The sequence below is a fragment of the Marmota monax genome, unplaced genomic scaffold (assembly GCF_021218885.2).
Source record: "Marmota monax isolate L192 unplaced genomic scaffold, Marmota_monax_Labrador192_F-V1.1 WCK01_AAM20220418_F8-fsc00252, whole genome shotgun sequence".
Classification (NCBI taxonomy): Eukaryota; Metazoa; Chordata; class Mammalia; order Rodentia; family Sciuridae; genus Marmota; species Marmota monax.
The window spans coordinates 1,142,431-1,163,674 of record NW_026692478.1 but is presented as its reverse complement, the minus strand read 5'-3'; the positions used below and the strand labels follow the sequence as shown (position 1 = coordinate 1,163,674).

Below are 21,244 nucleotides of genomic sequence, written 5' to 3'. Positions count from 1 at the left end.
CTTTTCTTTTTTCTTGTATACTCCATTAGACCAAGAGTTTTAAGGTAGAAACTATTTTACCTTTTTCAGGGTGTTCTAAACTGCAAATATTGGTATGTAGAAAAACAGCTCCCAGGAGATCCTACCAAGTTGGCAAGGAAGCACCTATTTCAGAGACAAATACAAGTAAACTTTTAATACAAAATAGGATCAGATGAAGGAACAGAATGCAAAGTCCATATACAAACTGATTTTTTACAAAGATACAAAGGCAATTTAGAGGAGAACGAAGAGTTTTTTCAATAAATGGTGTTGGAACAATTGGGTAATTATATTGTGGGGGGATTCAACCTATATCTGTGGTGGGCAGAATAATGTCCTCCCCAAGATGCTCACAATATTTAGAAAATTAAATGATAAACCACAAACTAGGAAAAATGTTTGCAAATCTCGTATCTGAGAAAAGACTTTTCTCCAGAATACCTCAAAACTCAATAACAGGAAAAAAATTGGTATGGTTTTAAAATGGGTAGTGTCCCCCAGAGGTCCTTATGTAAAGGCTCCATCCCCAAGGTAGCAGTATTGGAAAGTGTGTGGGCCTTTAAGAGGTGAAGTCTTACCAGAGGTTCTTAAGTCACTGGGGTGTGCCCTGAAAGGGAACTGTGTGAGTCCATCCATCCTTTGTCTCTTGCTGCTTCCTAGCTCAAGATGTGACACTCACTTGGACATGCTGTCCTGCCATGATATGCTGCCTTGCCAGAGGCCTAAACCAATTAGGCCAGCCAATTTGGGATTTGAACTTCCAGAATCATGAGCCAAAATAAATCTTTTTCATAAATTGTGTTGGGTATATATCAGCATAGTGATAGAAAGATGACTAATACACAAACACAAACCAAAAGATGAAGTCACTTCACCAGAGAAGATATATGATGGCAAATAAGTGCTTGTAAATATGCTCAAAATCATTAGGCATGGAAAAATTAAAATTATAACGACAAGGAGATATCACTACATTTTTGTTGGCAAAGATATGGAGAATCTGGAACTTTCATACACAGCTCTTTTGAAAAGCGTTTAGCAGTTTCCCAAAAGTAAAATACACCATGACCCAACCATTAGGTATTTACCCAAGAAAAATTAAAACAGGTATCTATACAAAGATCTGTAGATGAACGTCCATAGCAGCTTTATTTGTAATACCCCAAAATTCGAACTACCCAAATTTGCATCAACGAGGGAATGGAAAAACAAACTGTAGAATATCCACACATTGGAATAACTACCCAACATAAAAAAAGTAGAGATGACCCTCAAAATAATTTATGTAAAATAAGCCAGACAAAAGAAGAGTACACACTTTGATTTAATTTATGTAAAATTCAAGGAAATGCAAACTAATGCATAGTGAGAGAAAGTAGATCAGTATCTGGGCAAGGAGGGCTTTGGGAGGACAGAAAAACAGGATTGCAAAGAAGCACGAGCAAACTTCTGGGGGTGACAAAGATTTAATAGTTTGATGGTGATGATGACATATGGGCATAAAAATGTCAAAAATTTTCAACTTTCCCACTTCATATATGCGTGGTTTATTGTATGCCCTTTATGTCTTCATTAAGCTCTTTTTAAAATACAATAAGAAAAAATGTTTAATATGTAAAAAAGAGGATCAGATAGTGGAGTTAACAACATTACTAGCCAAGAAGCACCAGACAAGGGTAAGTGGGGTTTCTCTGGAGGCCTTGCAAAGAGATGATAAGTGAGGGCAGGGCCATGGGCCCAGAACTGCTTGTCTGCTGAGGTCACGTGAGGGGTGTAGGCTGTGGTACTGGATGCAAATCTTTGGGGTTAAGAAAGACAACACCCCAGGGAAGAGCTGGAAGATGGATGTTTGAGAATGTAGCTCAGGCAGATTCTTTGTCCTCCCTCGAACTCTTGTTTCAGGAATTTATCGGGGAGTCAAATGCACTCCCAGTAGTCTGATTTCTGTTTCTAATATGTGTGAGCAGTTTGTTTTGCATTTGAGGGAGGATGTTTTGTTTGGTTTTTGTGTTTAAACTGGGTGACGTAACCCACGCGGAAGCTGCGATGTCCAATCAAGAATGAAAATAACGCACTTACAATCAGTGATCAGAAATCACCTCGCCACAACCAACGGGGAAATGACACAATGGGAAATTCCGAGTCTCAAACCCCAGCCTCGGCTGTGGGCTTCAGTCTCCACAGCTGCCCCGCCCGCTTCGCCCAGTTCTGTAGCCCTTTCCTTCCGGAAGGACTCCGCCCTCCTTAGCAGGAGGCGGGGTCGGCATGGTCCCGCCCCCGGCGCTCCTTCTTCCACCCGGCACCGCAGCGCGCAGCCTCGACAGGGTCGCTTTACGACCGGAGGAGTCAAAGACTTAAGGTAGGAGGCCGAACTGAGGGGCGGGGAAAGGAGGTTTTTGCGTCAGAACGTAAGTGACGGCGAAGGCGGCGCGACAGCAGCTGGAGGGCAGGAGAGGCGGGTTGGTGATTCCCGGGCCTAACCGGGATGTGGGGGGCTCTGGGCTTGGGCAGGGGCGGTAGCTGAAAGCCCGCTGCGACAGCATGGGTGAAGGGGAGCGGAGAGGGGGAGGCCTTGGGCTTCTTTGGGTGGTGGGTGGGTCCTAAGGGCAGGCGGGCCAGAGTCCCGGGTCCAGGCCGGGCATCTGACCCATGGTGCCCCCTCCCCCACTCCCCGAACTCGCAGCGCGGCCGGTCCTGTCCTCGCCATGAGGCCGCAGCAGGCGCCGGTGTCCGGGAAGGTATTCATTCAACGAGACTACAGCAGTGGTACACGCTGCCAGTTCCAGACCAAGTTCCCCGCGGAGCTGGAGAACCGGGTACGCATCGTATCTCCCTGCACTTGCTCTGGGGCGAGGGAGGGTATCACGGCACGAGATTCGGAGCAGAGAGGGAGAATGGGCAAGATATCCGGTCTGTCTCTCGGTTCTGGGGGAGAGGCAGACCCAGAAGGGGGCCGTGGCTAAAGATATTTGAAGGCAGCAAGATCTGATGTTTGGAGAAGGAAAAATAAGACCAAGCCCCTAGGTGTGATGATCTTATAGAACTTTATGATGCCCAGTGTGGGAAGTCTGTATCCACCAGTCGTTGTACCCTTCTGTCAGTCATCCCCACCTCCTGGTTATTGACAAGAGTGATGATCAGTCATCTCACTCAGCTGGTTGTGAGCTATATCCTCCTACCTTTCCTCGCAAAGAAAGCATCATCTTCCTCATGACTGGCATTTGTGGTCACTGTGCTGGTCAAACTGCTCAGCTAAAAAGGTTTGTTAAGTGTTGTGCCAGGCAAGGCAGACAGGCCTTCTTGGAACCTGAAAAACGTAGAGCATGACATGGGCTTGGACAGGAAAATATTTCAGAACAGGGCCTTAAGCTCGTCGCTCCCAGTTATGATCACTGGTAGCTACCTGTTTGGCTTGCATATCAAAATTTTCATCAGCATATAAGACAAAAATGAAAGAATGAGATTTGTTTCATCTTCCTTCAGATTTACCCATTCCCTCAATTTTATCTTTCTGAAAAAGTTAAATGGAGTGGGTGAAGGTGTGTGTTTTCTTGTACTCCCATGTGTTCACCCAACCAAAGGACAGTTCTTTTAGTCTCCAGCTCTGTTTCCTATTCAGGTCAGTTTCTGGTTAGCTGGGAGCAAGTTTTGTGGTTCTTTCCTCTATGGTATCCAGGGAGAGGGACTGAGAGGTAATTAGGTATGATGTGGGTGTGAGGATTGGAAATGCTGGTCATAGACTAAGAGGGTGAGGTAAGTGCTTACTAGAGAGAGACCTACAGCAGCCATTTAAAGCAAACTTGCAGGCTAGGATTGTAGCTTAGTGCTAGAGCATATTCTCAGCACTCCTGAGGCCCTGGGTTCAAATCCCAAACATCAAAAATAATCAGATTTTTTGACCAAGGTGTGTTGCTCTACCTGATTGACATGATCATTTATAACAATGATCATTTATAGTTTCCTTCAGCTTGATTTATAACTACCAGTAGGTTAGGGACCCAAAGATGCTTATTTAACAGTAAATTAAATATATCAAGCATGCCTTAAAAAGATGGTTTGTAGTTTCGCTTGTTTGTGAAATGCTATTCAAATGCTACATTTTGTTGTCGGTGTTGAGTTAACTTGGCATGACAGTAAGTGGACATTTCAACAGTAGTTTGAAGAGGTAGAAGTTGAGCAAGTTTAGTACTAGATTTTTAAAGTACTTTACAGTTAACATGTTCTACATGTAAATACTGACATAAAATGGATCAAATATTTTTAAGCTTCTTTTAGAAACTATGACTTACATAATTTAAATACATTCAAAGCAATGTAAACTTTTTTCTGTACACATTTGCATATTGCAGGATTCCTTTGTATGTTTAAAAGTCAAACTTCCAGCTCATAGTTGAGACAAATACATTTATGCAGAAGCCTTCCACTGAATATGGTAGAGCCTTTTTTTATAGTGGAGTACAGAAGCAAAATGTAATCATAATACTTCAACTGATTATTACAGGAAATTGTGTTGCTAAATTCTGGAGTTATTTTACTTCTTTGACTTCATATAGCCCAGAACAGGCTTGTGGTACTAAATACTGTTTGGAATATTATATGTTGCTATTCAGTTGTCCTTTTTAATTTTTTTTTTTTTTTGTCTTTTTAAATGTTTGGGTTAAAATACTACCTTATATTTTCAACCACTTAGGAAAGCTTTAGTTTTTTTTTCCTATGCCAAGATTAAATTTAAATTACAGGTTTAAATCTTCCTCACTTTGATGGGAAACTGAAAGGTTTCTCTCTATGTTTCTCTACTACCCTAGAAATGTCACTGATTGCTCTGCCACTGGGTCTGATTTTCCTTATGTGAGAATATCCCACTAGGCAATTTAATAGAAGAAGAAACTAACATACAAATGTTTTGTGTTACTTCTATGCATTTTTTAAAAAGCACACATTTGTGTACTTTAATTTGAGAGTTTAGATAAGTTCCGTTAACAAGACTACTTCTCCACCACTTGTTAGAATGCTTTTGACGCTTAAGTGCTTTGTTTCTAGACAGTTTTGTTTTGTTTTTTCCTGGAAATTTGCAAATATAAATATACTAAAGCATAGTCTACTCAAATTTGGATTAAGTATAGGTACAATATTTCAACAAAATAACAACTTTATGCCAGATAGTTCTTTAAAGGAAGCTTTAGTCTCATTTCAGCCAAAATGCAGAGATATCTTAGTCACCGTTAGTCTGGGTAGAAGAAAAATGAGTGGACTATAATTGTGGCTGTAATTCCCCTGCATACCTTTTAAAATATGTCTACATTTGGTGTGTAGAGATTACCTTTGATTTGCCACCTTGGATTTGTGATCACTCTAAGCTTTAGCACCATGCAATTCAATAAGAACAAAAAAATTCTGGGAAAGAGTCTGATTTCCATTTCCATTCTGGGTTTCAGTGTCTAATGGTCCAAATTTGTATTTTGCTTCAACTTTATATATAATCTCCAAATTTTAATTCCTGTATCAGTGTTCAGAGAGTGACAGGAGTACAGAGAGCTGTCTTCTTAGGGCCTAAAGGTAGTAGGGAAAAAATGCCTTAATTTGTTATTTTGAGCTCTTGCATTTTAAGGACAGTTGTGTCACTTAACAATAAGGATACATTCTGACAAATACATCATTGGGCAACTTTTTTGTTGTACAAACATCATAGAATAAACTTACACAAATCTGAAATGTATGAGGCTGCTGCTGACATATTGTTTTATAGTAAACTTATAAGTAGGAATAAAGAATAGCACAGAATATACATAAACCAGTAACATATTCACTTATTATCATCATGGGGAGTTTTATGTACTATTCATAATTGAATACATAACTACTTTCTCTATGACTGGCAACATGGTTGGTTGTTGACACCAGTACTACCACAGACGTGAAGGATGTATTCCCCTACTACTTTGTGTGTGTCACTAGGTGATAGTAAATTTTCAGCTCAATTATAACAACATGGGACCACTGTCATATGCATCCTGTCAAGCTAAACATGATGTAGTAAACTACCGTTATGTTGTATGCCTTTACGGTTGCCTTTTGTGCTTTTTAAAAATAAACTTTCAAAAGTTTTTTTTGTGTATTAGAGATTGAAACCAGGGCCTCGCAAATGCTGAGCATGTGCTCTACCACAGAACCACACCATAAACCCATCAAAAACTTTTTTTTCTTCTTCTGTTAATCTTTTTCTAAAACAGTTTTCACTTTGGTTTTTTTGCTTATTTGTTTTTCCTCCCTGGCCTATGATTTTGCCCCCAACATGTAAAGCATGAAATCTCAAGAATGCAAACCTGAAAGAAATAAGGCTAGATCCCATGATTTTGAATTATAATGTATATGGAGAAATAATTCAAAGGAATTTACCAAATCATAACATTGTAAGCAGATCAAAAATTGTTACTGGGATTATTTTGTCTCGTACATACTTTGAGGTTCTTTGATATCTTTCTGAATCTGTTTCAATTGAAAGGAAAACTTCATAAAAGGGGATTCATAAGTAAGTAATTATAAGTTTTATGAATTATGGAGGCATTATGTGAGAGAAGGCCTAAAGTGAAGACAGGTAAATTGTAATTTGTTACCAAGAATGACAGTATTAGATAAAATACTCTTACAATGGGTCTTAAAAGTCCTAGGGTCAAGTATTGAGATTCAAATTCTATAAAGCACTATTAGAAGAAGAAAGTAAAGTGATATTGGAAGAATAAAGTAAAAGCAGATAGAGTGAAAAAGTAGATGTTAGAGTGGTACAGTTGTGTGCCATTTAACAATAACAACATGAACAAGAACACGTAAATGCATCATTAGGTGATGTCCTCCCTTTTGATCATCATGGAGTGTAGTCACACACACTAAGGGCTGCCACATTGCTGGCTGATATAATCTATGTGGCCACTGTCACATATGTGGTCTCATTGAGTGAAACATCACAGGGCATGACTATTAGTGTAAACTTATAGCAACAGTGTCATTGAATAGAAAGAGGTAATAGGAGTGACTTGGTGTGAAAAGTTGTTATTTTGTTCCATTGTGAGCTTTTAGTAATAAAATAGTTACTTTAAAAGATGGCAGACAGGGAAAGCAGAATATAGAACTTTGTAGCTTTTAATCACCCTACTTAAAATAACCTTTCATTTTCCTAGTAATTTCTAATGTTTAGATACTCAATTTAAGATTACTTCCCAAATAAAGGGAACTTCTTCCTTTTATGACCCCACTGTGCCTTGTGTATGCCTTTACTATGATGTCTAGTTTATGGAGTTTTTATGTTTTACAGAACTAAACTCTTGAGAAATGAAACAGTGTCTTATTCATCTTTCTCTAAGGCTGGTCATAGGATCTGAAAGGAGGTGCTCAATCAATGTGAATACAAGTGAATGAAGAAAAGAATAGATTATGTAATTTAGTTATTTGAAATTTGTTATAAAGAATAAAGAACTACTAGCCTGAAGACATCCAGTGTTCATAAGAAGGATAAAATTAAACAGTCCCCAATCGGTTTCAGTAACAATCCAGATCGAATCACCAAAAAAATTATTTGCTGACTTTATTTATTTTTTTTGCATTACAATTCTTAATACATCATTATACAATAATTTATCATATCTCTGATTATATATAAGGTATGTTGACACCAAATTCACATCTTCATACATGTATTTTGTATAATGATGAGTATTTGCTGACTTTAAAATTGCAAAATATCAATATAAATGAGTCATAGAAAGCATTAATGAGTTGCTGGGTTTTTTTCCAAAACTTACTTTTAAATTCTTTCTTCCCTACAGATTGATAGGCAGCAGTTTGAAGAGACAGTTCGAACTCTAAATAACCTTTATGCAGAAGCAGAGAAGCTTGGGGGCCAATCGTATCTTGAAGGCTGTTTGGCTTGTTTAACAGCATATACCATTTTCTTATGTATGGAAACTCATTATGAGAAGGTAAAGCCACATTTGTTGTCTCTAAATCTCTTGAAATCGTAAAGAAAGTACATTTATTATACATTTGTGTTTCCATAGTGAAAATTGCCATAAAGTTAATAGGGGCATCTAGGTGATAATTCAAGTTATAATGTTGCTCCTTTATCCAGAGCATATAGGAATGAGTCCTGAGTGTTTCAGAAACAGAGCAGAATTGGTGTGTCCACTGGGAATCAACATGACAGTTGATTCTTTTAAGATGAATGTGGAGAATCTATATATTCTCATTCTGTCCCATCTTTTTGAGGATCATTTTGCTTTATTTCCCCAGATTTCTGTCTTCAGTTTTATCCTGCCACCTGAGTTCTTGTCTTTTCTTACCAAATAACTGCTGAATCCAGAGTTGCTGGCTTCTCAACTTTAGGTGTCCAAAAGTCAAAACTCCGATCTCTTTATTTTGTTCAATAGTACCACTGTCTTTTCACTACCATTTTTAGGTATAAGAGATGAAAAAGAGAAAAATAATTAGTTGTCAAAGACCAAAATGTCTTTCATTTTCCTGTTTATTAATTCACTTCATCTGTCTTTATACTAATTTGTGCCCCTATTATCTTGTATTGAATTAGTCTCCTGACCCATCTGATTTCTTCCCTTCTTTTACTTTTCCAGCCTATCTGCTACTGTCTTTATAAAACAGCCTTACTTCCTACCACTGCTGCTAAGTAAGAGATCTTTTCTAACTTCCCAGTTACTGCTACTGGGTCAGGTTCAAGCACCCCTTGAGCTGACCTCCAGCTTACCACACCACCTGTGTCTTCTACCCCTTTCACTTTCTTCATCATCTAAACTTGATGCTCATCAGTCACAAAAGTGACTTTTTTTTGATGGATGAAAACTTTCCATAGTTTTCATCCATCTAGAATGACATTCTTCCCGTATTCAGATACCACTCATTCCTTATTTCCCACTTCATCAAACTTCTCCTTACTCTTCTAATCTGAATTTTTTTCTTTTCCTCTGTATTCCTACACCATTTGATTTCTATTCTAGGTGACGTGTGCTTTACTTGGAATATAATGATTTATGTTCACGTCTTATCTGCCCTTCAACTATGTATTATTGTTGAGGTCAAATAATACCTTCACCAATAAATATCCCTCTTAATGCCTAACACTGTACTCTCTTAGTCTTAACTACAATCCTATCTTATATAAAAGGTATATTTAAATACCTAAGTTAGCAGCTTGTATCCTGCATATCACATTCAGAAGCAGCTAACATTTATTCCTGTTTTTAAAGTTACCCAGGATTAGTATCAGCTTGCAATCTGTTTTGTTTTGTTTTGTATCTCTTCTTTAATAATTTAATTTGGTGAATGAAAGGTCAGGGGATTCATTCATTCAATAAATATCTGTTGAAAGTCTACTGTGTGTTAAGTAACGTGCTAAGCAAGATACCAGGGAAATAATTGAACAAGACAAACATGATTGCTGACCTTGTGGAGTTGATAACTTCATGGTAACAAACTGATACTAACAAGTAAAGAAGTAAAACTAACAAAATTATAAAATGAATAAGTGCCTTGAAGGAAATAAACTGACCTATGATATAATAGGAACCTATTTATGGTCAGAAAAGACCTCAAGGTGATGACATTTAAGCTGCTCTCTGAAGGATGAAAATCCTGATACCATTCTGGCAGAGAGATGAGTATATGCAAAGGCCCAGGGAGCTTAATATGTTCCAGGAACTGAAAGAAGATAGTATGGCACAAGAAGAGGGTTCAGAGAATGCCTCAGATGGATTTGGAAAGGTACACAGAAGTGGCATCACACAAGAGTATGTTGTTCTTGTAAAGAAGTATAGCTTTTATTTGTGGTGCATCCAGAAGTTACTTGGAAGTTTTAAACAAGAGAGTAATATGGTCAGATTTTCATTTCAAAGAGATCTTTTCGCTCTGGGAAAAAGTTTAGGAAGCTCCACAGAAGTCCACACAGAAGTACTACACACAATAGTGTAGATGAAAGGGAGTGATCACCTCAAGGGATATGTTAATAGTAGAACCAAGACCCTCAGAGAAGAGCTCCATATAAGAGAGGAAGGTGTGCTAAACACAAATGGATAAAAAATATGGTCATCCAGCTAGCATGGTGATGCATGCTTGTAATCCCAGCAGTTTTGGAGATGGGAGGCAGGAGGATCGCAAGTTCAAGGTCAGCCTGGGCAACTTAGTGAGACCCTGTCTCAAAATAAAAAGGACTCAGGATATAGCTCAGTGGTAGAGCAGTCCTGGGTTCAATCCTCAGTGCATAAGGGGAAAAAAATTTTGTCATTCTAGAATGGTCATTTAAAGAGAAGTACATGATATTGCCAATTAAGATAGAAATACATCCTCTTGGGTGTTTTGTGTTTAGTGGCATATTAAGACTATTTCTCTACACCATTTAAATTTGTTTATAAAATTTTAATTAACAAATTTAATTAATTTGTTTATAAAATTTTAATTAATTTGTTCATGTATATTTGCTGAAATAGATATTAGATACTTCCTGCTGACATCAGTTGTGGAAAGAAATTAATAATTGGGTGCCAGCCAAGTCATACTAGTTAAAGGGATCTTGAACACATTCATCTTTCCGAGTTCTCTCAACTGTAAATTGTATGTTGGAATTATATGTTGCCTCACATTCAGGAAATACTTAGTAAGCGGTGTTTTCTTGAGATCAGTTTTAAAATGAAGTTCATGTCTATATAAGTTTGATGGGATATTTGTGAACTCACAAATGTGTTTTTACTCTAAGCATAAATAATACTGTTTAGCCATCTGCTAGTTTGGATGCTAAAATACTTAGCTCTCAATTAAAATCCATTTGATAATGTTAAAAGATGATTCTTCTCAATATCAAATATAAATGGAAACTGATCCCAGTATGTTTTAACTTAGATTTACAGACAATATATGAAGTACTAGTTTATAGATCTAATCAAGACCTTTTTTTTTTTTTTTTTAGTTAAAGATGGACCCGATACTTTTGCTTTATTTATTTATTTTATGTGGTGCTGAGGATCAAACCCAGTGCCTTACACATGCTAGGCAAGCACTCTCCCATCGAGCCACAACCCCAGCCCTAATCAAGATTTCTTTTTATAAAGCAAGTCAAAACCAAATAAAATTAATCAAGAAACCAAGACTTAAGGCATGATCAAACTTTTCAAATAAATGATATTTTTTCCTAGGAATTAGATACAAATAACCAGATCTTGCAAAGTTAGTAACTAATGATTATAATATAGTGTACCTGTACTTTTATCTTTTGATGAGGGGAGCTGATGGTGGAACTCAGGGCCTCACTAGGCTAGTGCTTTACCACTAAGCTACACCCCCAGCATGTACCTATACTTTGTTTTTCTTTTCTGGTTTTTTGGGTCTGTTTGTTTGTTTGGGCAGGTGGGAGGCAATACTGGAGATTGAACATAGGAGTGCTTTACTACTGGAGTTCATCCTCAGCCCCTTTTTTATTTTGAGACAGGTTCTAAATTGCCAAATCTGGACTGGAACTTGTGGTCCTCCTACCTCAGTCTCCTAAATTGTTGGGGTAACAAACATATGCTACCACTGCCAGCTGCATACCTAAACTTTTTAAAGAAAACTTATAAAATATGTCTTTTTGTCTTTAATAATCTTTAAAAAAAGAGAAAAAGTAAGAATAATCATCCTCTCCCTTCCCAGACTGTCCCCTAGGAATTTCTGTGATTTTATTTATGAAAGACAGGGTTGAGTCATCAGTGTCTTTTGTTTTAAATACTCAAGTTTCTAGTCTAAAGTTAGGCAAATATAATGATGCTTACACTTTTGTCATGTGGGTTAAATTTTTTGAATTTGTAAATAGGCTTTTTAAAACTTGCTAGAACAATTCATGCATTTTGTTTCCCATATTATGCCATTTATTGATTTAAAATGAAGATAAAGACTTCAGTGTTGTTTCTCTATTGTTGCTATCCATGATAATTAGGGAACAAATGAGCTTGTGGAAGGTTCTCCTCTCAGTAACTGTCTGCCTTGTTTATCAACTAGAAAGCATCTCTTTTTACTGTGTACTGAAATCTAAAAAGATTAGTTAGAAAGACAGACACTTGGGTATTTTCTGTATATGCTCACACCAAGCCTCACTCAGGCTGTTTTTTCTTGAAGGTCTATTGGACCATCTTCAGTTTAATATTTCTAGGGAAACCTTCCAGAGGTTTGACCATGTTTCATTTTGTAAATATACAAATCGTGTCAAAGGTCTGAGAATAATAGATAATTTTTTTAAATATTATGGTTTATTTTGACATTGATTTACCAAAATAATAACATGTCAATGTAAGGTTTCTTGGGGTGAGAATTGTGCTTTGTGCTGCCAATATTATTAATTTTCTGTTTCTAAGGGGCCTTAAAAGTTTAAAAGCATCTTGTTTGGGACAGAATTGCCTTCACCAAAGTAGCATAAAAGGATTTGGAGTTTATACAAAAAGAAGAGTAATTGTTTTCTTTCTGAACTGAACCTATATGCACATGAATGTTACTATGTTACTAGAGTTTAAATAAAAATCTTGCCCAACAAAGTTATGCTTGAATTAAATAAAGGAATGCTATTTCCTTACTAGTAACCTGTAACCCTAAAAGAAAAGGAAAGCTGTTCTGAAGGAATCCTTTCTTCAAAACCAGCCATGCAAACCTTTTTCTGAGTGTCCCCTCCAGTATTAATGGACAGAGGCAAAGAGAGACTGAGTCTCTAGTTTCTGATTCTGGCATTTGAGCTCAGAAGGAAATTGAAGAGAAGATTAAGAGTCCTGAGTTGGACACCTTTATGGGATACTTCCTTCTGTTCATTATTTTAGGATGATTGACAACTCTGATACACAGATAGTACCTGAAGCTTGCCTTCTTTTTTGGGGGGGGGGGGGGTCTCATAATGACCAAGCACAGCTCAGATTCTTTGAAAGCTGAAAATGGTAGTGATATATGCATTGCTTCAGGTAATTAAGTGAAAAAATCTTTCTTTAGAAATAGTATTTTTAATTAAAGAATAATGCAGACTGCTCTGTCAATAATTCTATACTTTTTTAAAAGAGAAAACTTGAGATTGTACTGTCCACAAAGATATAACTTGAAAAAACTACATCTTTCTTCAGTAAGGAAATTCTTTGTACAACCGTATAATTTTAAATTCTAAATAAATTTATACCACAGCATCTAAATTATAACATCTGAATTTGTTAGTTTGGCCTGATACACATACCCCCATCCTTAAAATATTGCTTAACTTTAAACTTTATCTTTATATAGTTCTTTTTCCCTTTGTGCTGCAGTCACGTTTCTGACTTTATCATTTACTGATAGTGTGAATTTAAGAAAATATATAGTAATTTAAAGAGCTGAATCAAAGTCCCTTTGAACATTAGAGCCAGAAAAGGGTTATGAATAACTTTGAGCCTGAAATAAAACATGTAATTCTTTGATTTTGGATAAAGCTATTAAGATTTATTTTCTTCTAGCTTATCTGTCTCAGAATTGCCATTACTAAAGCTAGAGATGTGGCTATTCCAGAAGTTCCTTTTTATTCTATCTGGTTTTTGTCTGTATTTGCCTTGACTTTTACAAGCTTAATACTAAACTTATAAATTGAGGTTCCTGCCTGGGAAACAAGAGTAAACTGCAGAATAACACTACATGCAAACATGGAAATGCACGGCTGTCACAATCAGAAACTCCATGACAGCTAATGTCTGCATGCTCTAAAAGGAAATAAACTTTCCTTTTCTAAAATGACTGGGTTCCCTTTAGTTATAAGCCAACTTTGTACCATTACGAAAATGCACAAAGAGAGGAAAACATTTGGAAATGTTGAAAGAGAAGGCCAGGAACTGTCCTTGATTTTAGAAAAGGTCGCATTACCTGACACTGAGTAATGAGAGAAGCATAACAAGCCATTGCGTATGTAATTGTCAGCTTATTTCTGTATATCCATGATTGAGGTGACAGGGAGGTAAGAAGGAAGGAAATTGGTTCTCATCGTGCTTTTGTATACATTTGCATTTACACTGCATGGAAGATACTTTTGACTTGAACAGTCTTATCATCCTGTGCTATAAATTGAATGCAACTGATGTGAGCCGATTAATCAGAGCTCTGTATTCTGCCTTACAATATCCATTTGACTTCCCTTGTAAACTAATTCCACTGTCTGAATATTTTGAGATCTAGCTTATGCTACAAGGCAAATCTGCTGAAATTTGTAAAAAGCTGCGGTGTCTCTTTCTGCCAGGTTCTGAAGAAAGTCTCCAAGTATATTCAAGAACAGAATGAGAAGATATATGCTCCCCAAGGTCTCCTCCTGACAGACCCTATTGAGAGAGGACTTCGAGTTGTATCTTTTTTTTAGTCCACATCATAAGGTCTAAATATTTAAAAAAAAAAAAAAAATTGATGGGACCATTGTGTGTTGGCCAGAGACAGTTTAATTCCTATCTTTTGTATTTGCCTTAGGAAGTTTCTATGTGAATTGCATATCTGCTGTAAGCATGCTGTCTCCAGCATTTTTTCTAAAAGCATGTCTTTTGCATTGTACAGGTCTCTGGATTGTTTAGTATTCTGGTTACCATCTTTCTTGGTGGTTCTGAGGGCATCTTGGAGTAATAATGGGAGTTGTATGAGTAATGCATTTCAGCTGCAGAAACTCTGAACCTAAAGCCCCTTTGAAATGTATAAACTCATAATGTGTGGTGAGACTTGTCATCCAAATGAATTGCAGTTCCATGGGGTCATCTGACTAGTTGAAATCAATTACAGATGCCAGATGTATAATTTCATTACCTTTGACACACTGTGCATATTTTTAGAAGCAGTAAGCTTTGAAAATCGCTAAGTGAATTTGGTAAATAAAATTACAAAAACTAATTTAGCTTGATAACTGAAGTAATGAGTAAATAATTTCCTAAAAAACCTAGGTCACAAAATCCTAGGCCTTCCAGCTGATAATAATTTCAGCAGTTTTATTTATACTCTGCAGCAGTGATTTTTAAACTTTTAGGGGTCATGAACCCTCTCTCAAGAAAAGGTTTTCATATAATTTCAAGGCAATTTTGAACCACTGAATTCATTACCTCCATGAATTCTCAGTTAAGAATTTCCTAATTCTATAAATAAAGCACTCTTTTCATATTTTTTTTTTTTTTGGTAAATAAATCATTAGTGTTAGAATTTTCAGCAAAGTGGAGAAAGCAGGTTTAACAAAGTAGCAAATCTCTGCAAACCATATACATGTTGCCATAGTCAGTCCCCTTTTGTATGTTGCATTCTATAGTGTGTTTTCTTAACAGCCATGCTGTTTAGATTGAAATTACCATTTATGAAGACAGAGGCATGAGCAGTGGAAGATAAACCATAAAATTAAAGGTAAATATGAAGTAGTATGGTTTATATACAGCTTTTGAAAATTTATACATGACTTTTCCTATCTGCATAGTAAATAAGTCATTGAATTATACAGTTAAATAATGTTATATTTATTGTATTAGCTTAAGCTGATCACCCAAGCAACTTGATTTTTAAAATAATTCAAGATAAATTTAGTAATAGAATTTAATTTTTTCCCCATATTGTCTCTAGGTTAGTTTTGTTTTTTTGTTTTTAGAGTAAGGATTCTTTGTCTTGTTTTGTTTTAACATTTTGAACTATCCTAAACACTTAAGTGTTGGATTTTTTGTATATGAATCAGTTCAGAGATTTGCCTGCATATGTGACAAACGGTTTTAATAAGGAAAGAAATATTTATTTCAGAGAGAAGTGGTAAGATTCTGAATATTTCTTTTATTATATTTAAGTGGCTTCAGAGCCCTGCCTAAAAAACTTGACCTAGTAGGTAAAATTGATTCCTGTTTAAAATGTTAATGTTCTTTTATATCCAGATAATGCCCTTTATAATAAGTAAGAAACAAATTAGTTAATACTAATTAGAATTTATAGGCAGAATCATGTTGAGCCCATAACTACATTTGGTTGGCCTTCTAAGGGACAGTAGATAATAGTTAACCATTGTCAATTTCAGTTATGTGCACTCTCTACAGAAGTATTCTGCTGCTACACATTTCTAATTGGCTTGCAGATATTTATTGCTCATTCACAGGCAGCACAAACTCAGAATAAATGCATTGGAGAGGGGGGACATACCAGGGATTGAACTCAGGGGCACTTGACCACTGAGCCACATTCCCTAGCCCTATTTTGTATTTTATTTAGAGACAGGGTCTCACTGAGTTGGTTAGTGCCTCACCATTGCTAAGGCTGGCTTTGATCCTTCTGCCTCAGCCTCCCAAGCTGCTGGTATGACAGGCATGCACCACCACGCCCAGCTACATATTCTTTTCTAAGGCAACAATAATAGTTCCCACTTACATCACACCCACTATGTACCAGGTATTGTACCAATGGTCCTTCTAAATTACCCCAAAACCCTGTAAAATGTTTCCCCCATTTTACAGATGAGCAAACTGAGGTACCAAATGTATTAAATTATCAAGATCCCATAGTGAACAAGTATTTAGAATATGAATCCGAGTATGACTAGCCATAAAAGGCCAGTTTTGTACACCACGCTTCTTTTGCAGTATTTGCAGCAGTAGGAAAATACAGAAAGGAAAGAGTTTATCAGAGTATTCTAGATGTGTGTCCCTTTCTTCTCTTTCCTTTTTCAACAGCCATTTTAAAAGTTCATTTTTTCCTGCTCCTGTTCCGTTTATTGAATTCTACAAATCATCCAACATTCCAGAGCTGCCTTCTTTGAGCACTAATGTGTCACCTGAACCCTTGAAAAACCAGAGATTTAAGTGATGACATCCTCTGCCATATGTTTTATTCCTTTAAAAAGGCTTTGTTTTGGAACACATAATGTTACTTGTCCATAGACTTTCTTGTGTACAATTTTTAAACTGTTATTTTTCAAAATGTTATTTCTCAAACAATCAAGTAGGAACTTTCTGTGTGGTTTGTGTTATGTGCTATTTGAATAAGTTTGTTTTATCAATTGCAGCTGCATTGACTTGGCACAACCCATTTGACATGACTCATTTTGCAGCTATTATTGCTTAATAGGATGTTTTTCTGAGGTGGTACGGGGTTTTAAGCAATTACACACCAGAGGCTAATCTATCAATATTCAAACAACTGTGAAATTTTGAAATGGGGAAGATTTACATTAGAAACTTCTGGATAGTTTCATGAATGCAAATATTTTTGTTCAATACAGTTTAGTGTACAGAGCTATTCTTAGTCCAGGATCTGGTGTGGGCTGAGATGTTAGAGAGAAAATTAGAAGAATAATTTATTTAGTTCTACAGTTTTTCTTAAGTGTGCAAGTTGTCTGCATATTGAAGTATTACATGGGAATTAAATTTAACAAAAGAATACATCAACCATGGTCTTCATTTTATAGAAGAGCTTTAAACAAAATCATGTTGCTCTTTGATTTTTTTTAATATCATGTATCTCTAATAGTAGATACACTGATAAGTGTTTTCTCTCTGGATTAAGAGTGTTGTCTTTATTTTAAAACATTAATGATTATTATATCACAAATTAGTGATAATAAAAATAGCTAACATTTGTTGGCACTGTGTGCCAGCCATGATTAATCAATCAATTGTAATTAATTTACAATTAAACAGCCATTGTAAATGATTAATCATCACAACTCTCCAAGGTGGATATTGTTTTCCGTGTTTTTCAAGTGAGGAAACTGAGGCACGGAGAACTGAAGTTGCTTAAAGATTAAACAGCTAGTAGATAGCAATCAAGCACCCTGTCTCAGTGATCAGCAGCTGACCCTGTGCTGATCATGGCATGATTGGCCAGAGATCTGATTATATAGGTTTAATTTCTAGACTGTTAAGCTGCATTCTGATTTAGACAAGTCATACAGATGTCAGTATTCTATCAGTTGGAACCCTTGCTTGGTGGAATATAGCCCATATAGAATAAGTTCATATCAGTTGATGTTAGAGAGATGGTTAGAGGTGATTTTTAGTACCCCTGTCTAAAACTTTTATTTTTCTCCTCTGATTATAGATCCCACATCCAGCTGGGACCCTCATCTACCCACTGGCTGATCACAGAGTGTCCCTACCTCCTCTCCAGAGCATCATTCCTTTGTATCTGCTGCCAGAGCCACGGTGCCATTTACTCCAAGGACTAACTTTCTAAAATTCCACACCTGGAGTGACCTCTAGTCGCTCAGCATCCACTTTGTGTCTTTAAATTGTGTAGGATTCTGTAATCTTTTGATTCGTTTCTGAGAAAACACAATGAAACATTTCACATTTTTTTATTCAAAGTGATTATAAAATATGCAATTGGTCAGCCCAATGCAAAGTTTTATTTATTTCTTACTTGCCACCAGTACCATGAAATCTATTCATTCCTTGGGCCAATTTTCCAGGTGGCTTTAGACTTCAAGGAGTTTATATTAGTGAATGTTCAGTCTTATTCCCCCAAATTAATAAATGGCTTTTTTCCAGGTGAGGGATAGACTGTGTCTGTGGTTATGCTGATGCATTTCCCAGATTTCAAAGAACTGCCAGTTTTGCCATGATTCAAATCTTGAGATTGATTTCTGTTGTTCAGTTTTCAAACCGAAACTCATTGAAAAAATACTGTATAATGTTATTTGTTTTACTATAGCAGTTATATCTAATTAAAGCAGTATTGAATGCAATTTCCAGTTATTTTATTTGGAGCCTTTTATGTTATTATTGCATTACCTTGAATGTTGGAAAGATGTGGTATGTGTTGCTTGTTCATTACACAAATAAGTAAGCACAATAAAGTGGATGCTAAACCATCAAACACATATGTCCCTGCTGTGTCCCTGAATGTGTAATAAGCAAGTATAGTAAATATTTTAATTATAGTTTTGTTATAAATATAACTTATGAGAAAAAAATTTGATAGGCATAATACTGTATATTGCTAATTTTTATCCTACTGGCAACTTTATGATTTATAGATTCCTCATACAGCCTCTTACAGTATTCAGTGCACAGAAATCTTATAATTGGTTTCAGATAAGTTAAGTGACTTCCAAGTTAAACTCTTAAGTCTGAATCAGTACTTCTAGCTCTTCTTTTGTCTGTATGTTCCTAGTGTTTGGGTTTCTTATGCTCCTCATTCTTTTCTGGGTTTGAGAGCACTGTTTTTGGGAGAAAGTTAAGAAATATATTAGGAGAGAACGAAGCAGTTAAAGGATTTACTTTCAGAGATATTGTAGGTGCTAATACTGGATTTAACCTTTCAGATGTAATTTCTTTTCTGGATGTGGTATTATTCAATAAATCCCATAGGTCTGTGTAATATTTTAATTGTATAAAACTTTGTTACTTTATAGCCTCTTATAGTGTGTCTGCCTTTTAAACCCATTGCAATAACTTTGCTGAAATATTAACACATTAGTAAAACTTTTCTTAAACAAATTGTCTCTGTGTCATATTTGGTGTGATTTGATAAAGTGGTAAATGACATGGCATTAAATTTGGCAGAAAGATTGAATCACTGGTTACAATGTAGATTAGTTTTTTGTTTTGTTTTTTGATTAGGGGGATTGAACCTGGAGTCACTGTTCCAATGAGCTACACTATTTTTATTTTGAGGCAGGGTCCCACTAAGTTGCGTAGCCTGGCCTCAAACTTGCAATCCTCCTACCTTGGCTCCCCTGTCACTGGAATTACAAGTGTCCCTGCACGTACCATAAATGAATATCAGTAGGTCACACCTTTCACTTGTTTACATGTTTTTAGAGCAGATACAGTAGTGTTGATAAAAGTCAAGGAATAGTTCCCAAGAGTTTTTAAAAGTATACGAAGAGACTGGAATGGTTCATTAGGAAAATGGTCACAATTATTGTTACTGTCTTAGATCATCTGATGACGCCAGTTTTTTTTTTAATGATGTAGATTTGTAGAGAATAACAGTTTATAAGCTAGTCTATTCATTTGTGACCTTATTTTCCTACATAAAATGTTCAACTTCTTTCCTATCCAGTGAAACAAATAGTAACACAAGTAGTCAATTAATGTCCAGTAGTGTAAACTTGGAAATGTGTAGAGCATAGCAAACACCTAATTAACATCTTTGTTAGGAATGCCAAAATGCAGGTTCTGGACTATGTAACTTCTAGGATTCTTAGGATACTTTAGGAGTGCAATCTAAGTGCAGGCTGCTCCAAAATGAGTGGATACAATTACATTAGGAGATTCATAACCCTTTTTGGGGTAACTCAAGAGTCTCCGCAAAGGATCTGATTATTTTAAATTTATACCTCTCATTGGCAGGGGTTAATGAATTTTCTATTGTCAATATGGCTACCCCTAGGGTTTATGGTTACTTAAAATGTTTTCCTATCCTGAAGTAGCCCATCCATATGCAGATGTGACATTCTGTGAAATTCTGCCTAAAACCATGAAGTCCTATAGGAATTGAATGCCCATCAAGTTTTTAAGCCTCCATCTTGCAGAATTAATTTTGTAAATCAGGCACTACCAAAGATTTTAGTTAAGCACGATTATCAAGTTAAAACAAGTTTATTTATGCTAATGGAATTTTCTGGGGTTTTGTTTTTTATTTTTAGAAACAGGATTTTGCTATCTTCTCCAGGCTGACCCTGACCTGGCTCAAGTAATCCCCCTGCCTCAGCCTGCCAAGTAGTTGGAACTACTGATGTTTGCCACAGACTTTGTTTTATTAATAGTATCTGAACTAATGATAGTGATAATTTAACTGCTTAAACTTTAAAAGATAGTGATAATTGTGTACTGTCCCTTTTTTCTTGATAGTGAAATTTTTAATGTTCAAATTCATAAATTGACAAATTCACATTTTTTTTTTTTTTAAAGAGAGTACAGGGACTTAATCCTCTATTGCTAGGTATGTTTTCCTTGTTCTTGTTCATATGTACTCCTACCTCATATTTTCACAGACCAGTTTATTACCAGAAAATGAGCATAATTTGTATTCAAAATGTTTTGGCGTTTACTCTTGGAAGCAATCAAATGGCAAGGAATATAACCTTAGAAGCTCAGGTTCTGTGGGATACAAAGATCGAAAACATAGGTGTAAACTCTTTCCAATTAAAGGATTGATGTGCATAACTTTTCCACATCTATGTACCAGTGTTTTTATTTAGTACATTTCCTACTTTTGTAGAAGCTTAATTATGTGCTTGAAAAGCAACATTAATGTA

General features: G+C 36.1%; 1 protein-coding gene across 4 annotated transcripts; it reads left to right on the top strand.

Moving 5' to 3' along the window:
* Positions 1–2,247: 2,247 nt before the first annotated feature.
* Golga7 (golgin A7) lies at positions 2,248–19,478 on the top strand. 4 transcript variants are annotated; one of them, XM_058578917.1, is made up of 6 exons: positions 2,248–2,380; positions 2,705–2,837; positions 7,842–7,994; positions 14,282–14,383; positions 15,349–15,411; positions 18,079–19,478. In XM_058578917.1, exons 2-5 carry the CDS (start codon positions 2,727–2,729, stop codon positions 15,394–15,396), a joined length of 414 nt encoding a protein of 137 aa, XP_058434900.1. In that variant the 5' UTR covers positions 2,248–2,380; positions 2,705–2,726; the 3' UTR covers positions 15,397–15,411; positions 18,079–19,478. The 4 variants fall into 4 exon arrangements, with proteins under 4 accessions (XP_058434900.1, XP_046299075.1, XP_046299078.1 ...); XM_046443119.2 differs by having other exon boundaries at positions 2,250–2,380; positions 15,344–15,411; XM_046443122.2 differs by lacking the exon at positions 2,248–2,380 and adding an exon at positions 2,406–2,467.
* Positions 19,479–21,244: the final 1,766 nt, after the last annotated feature.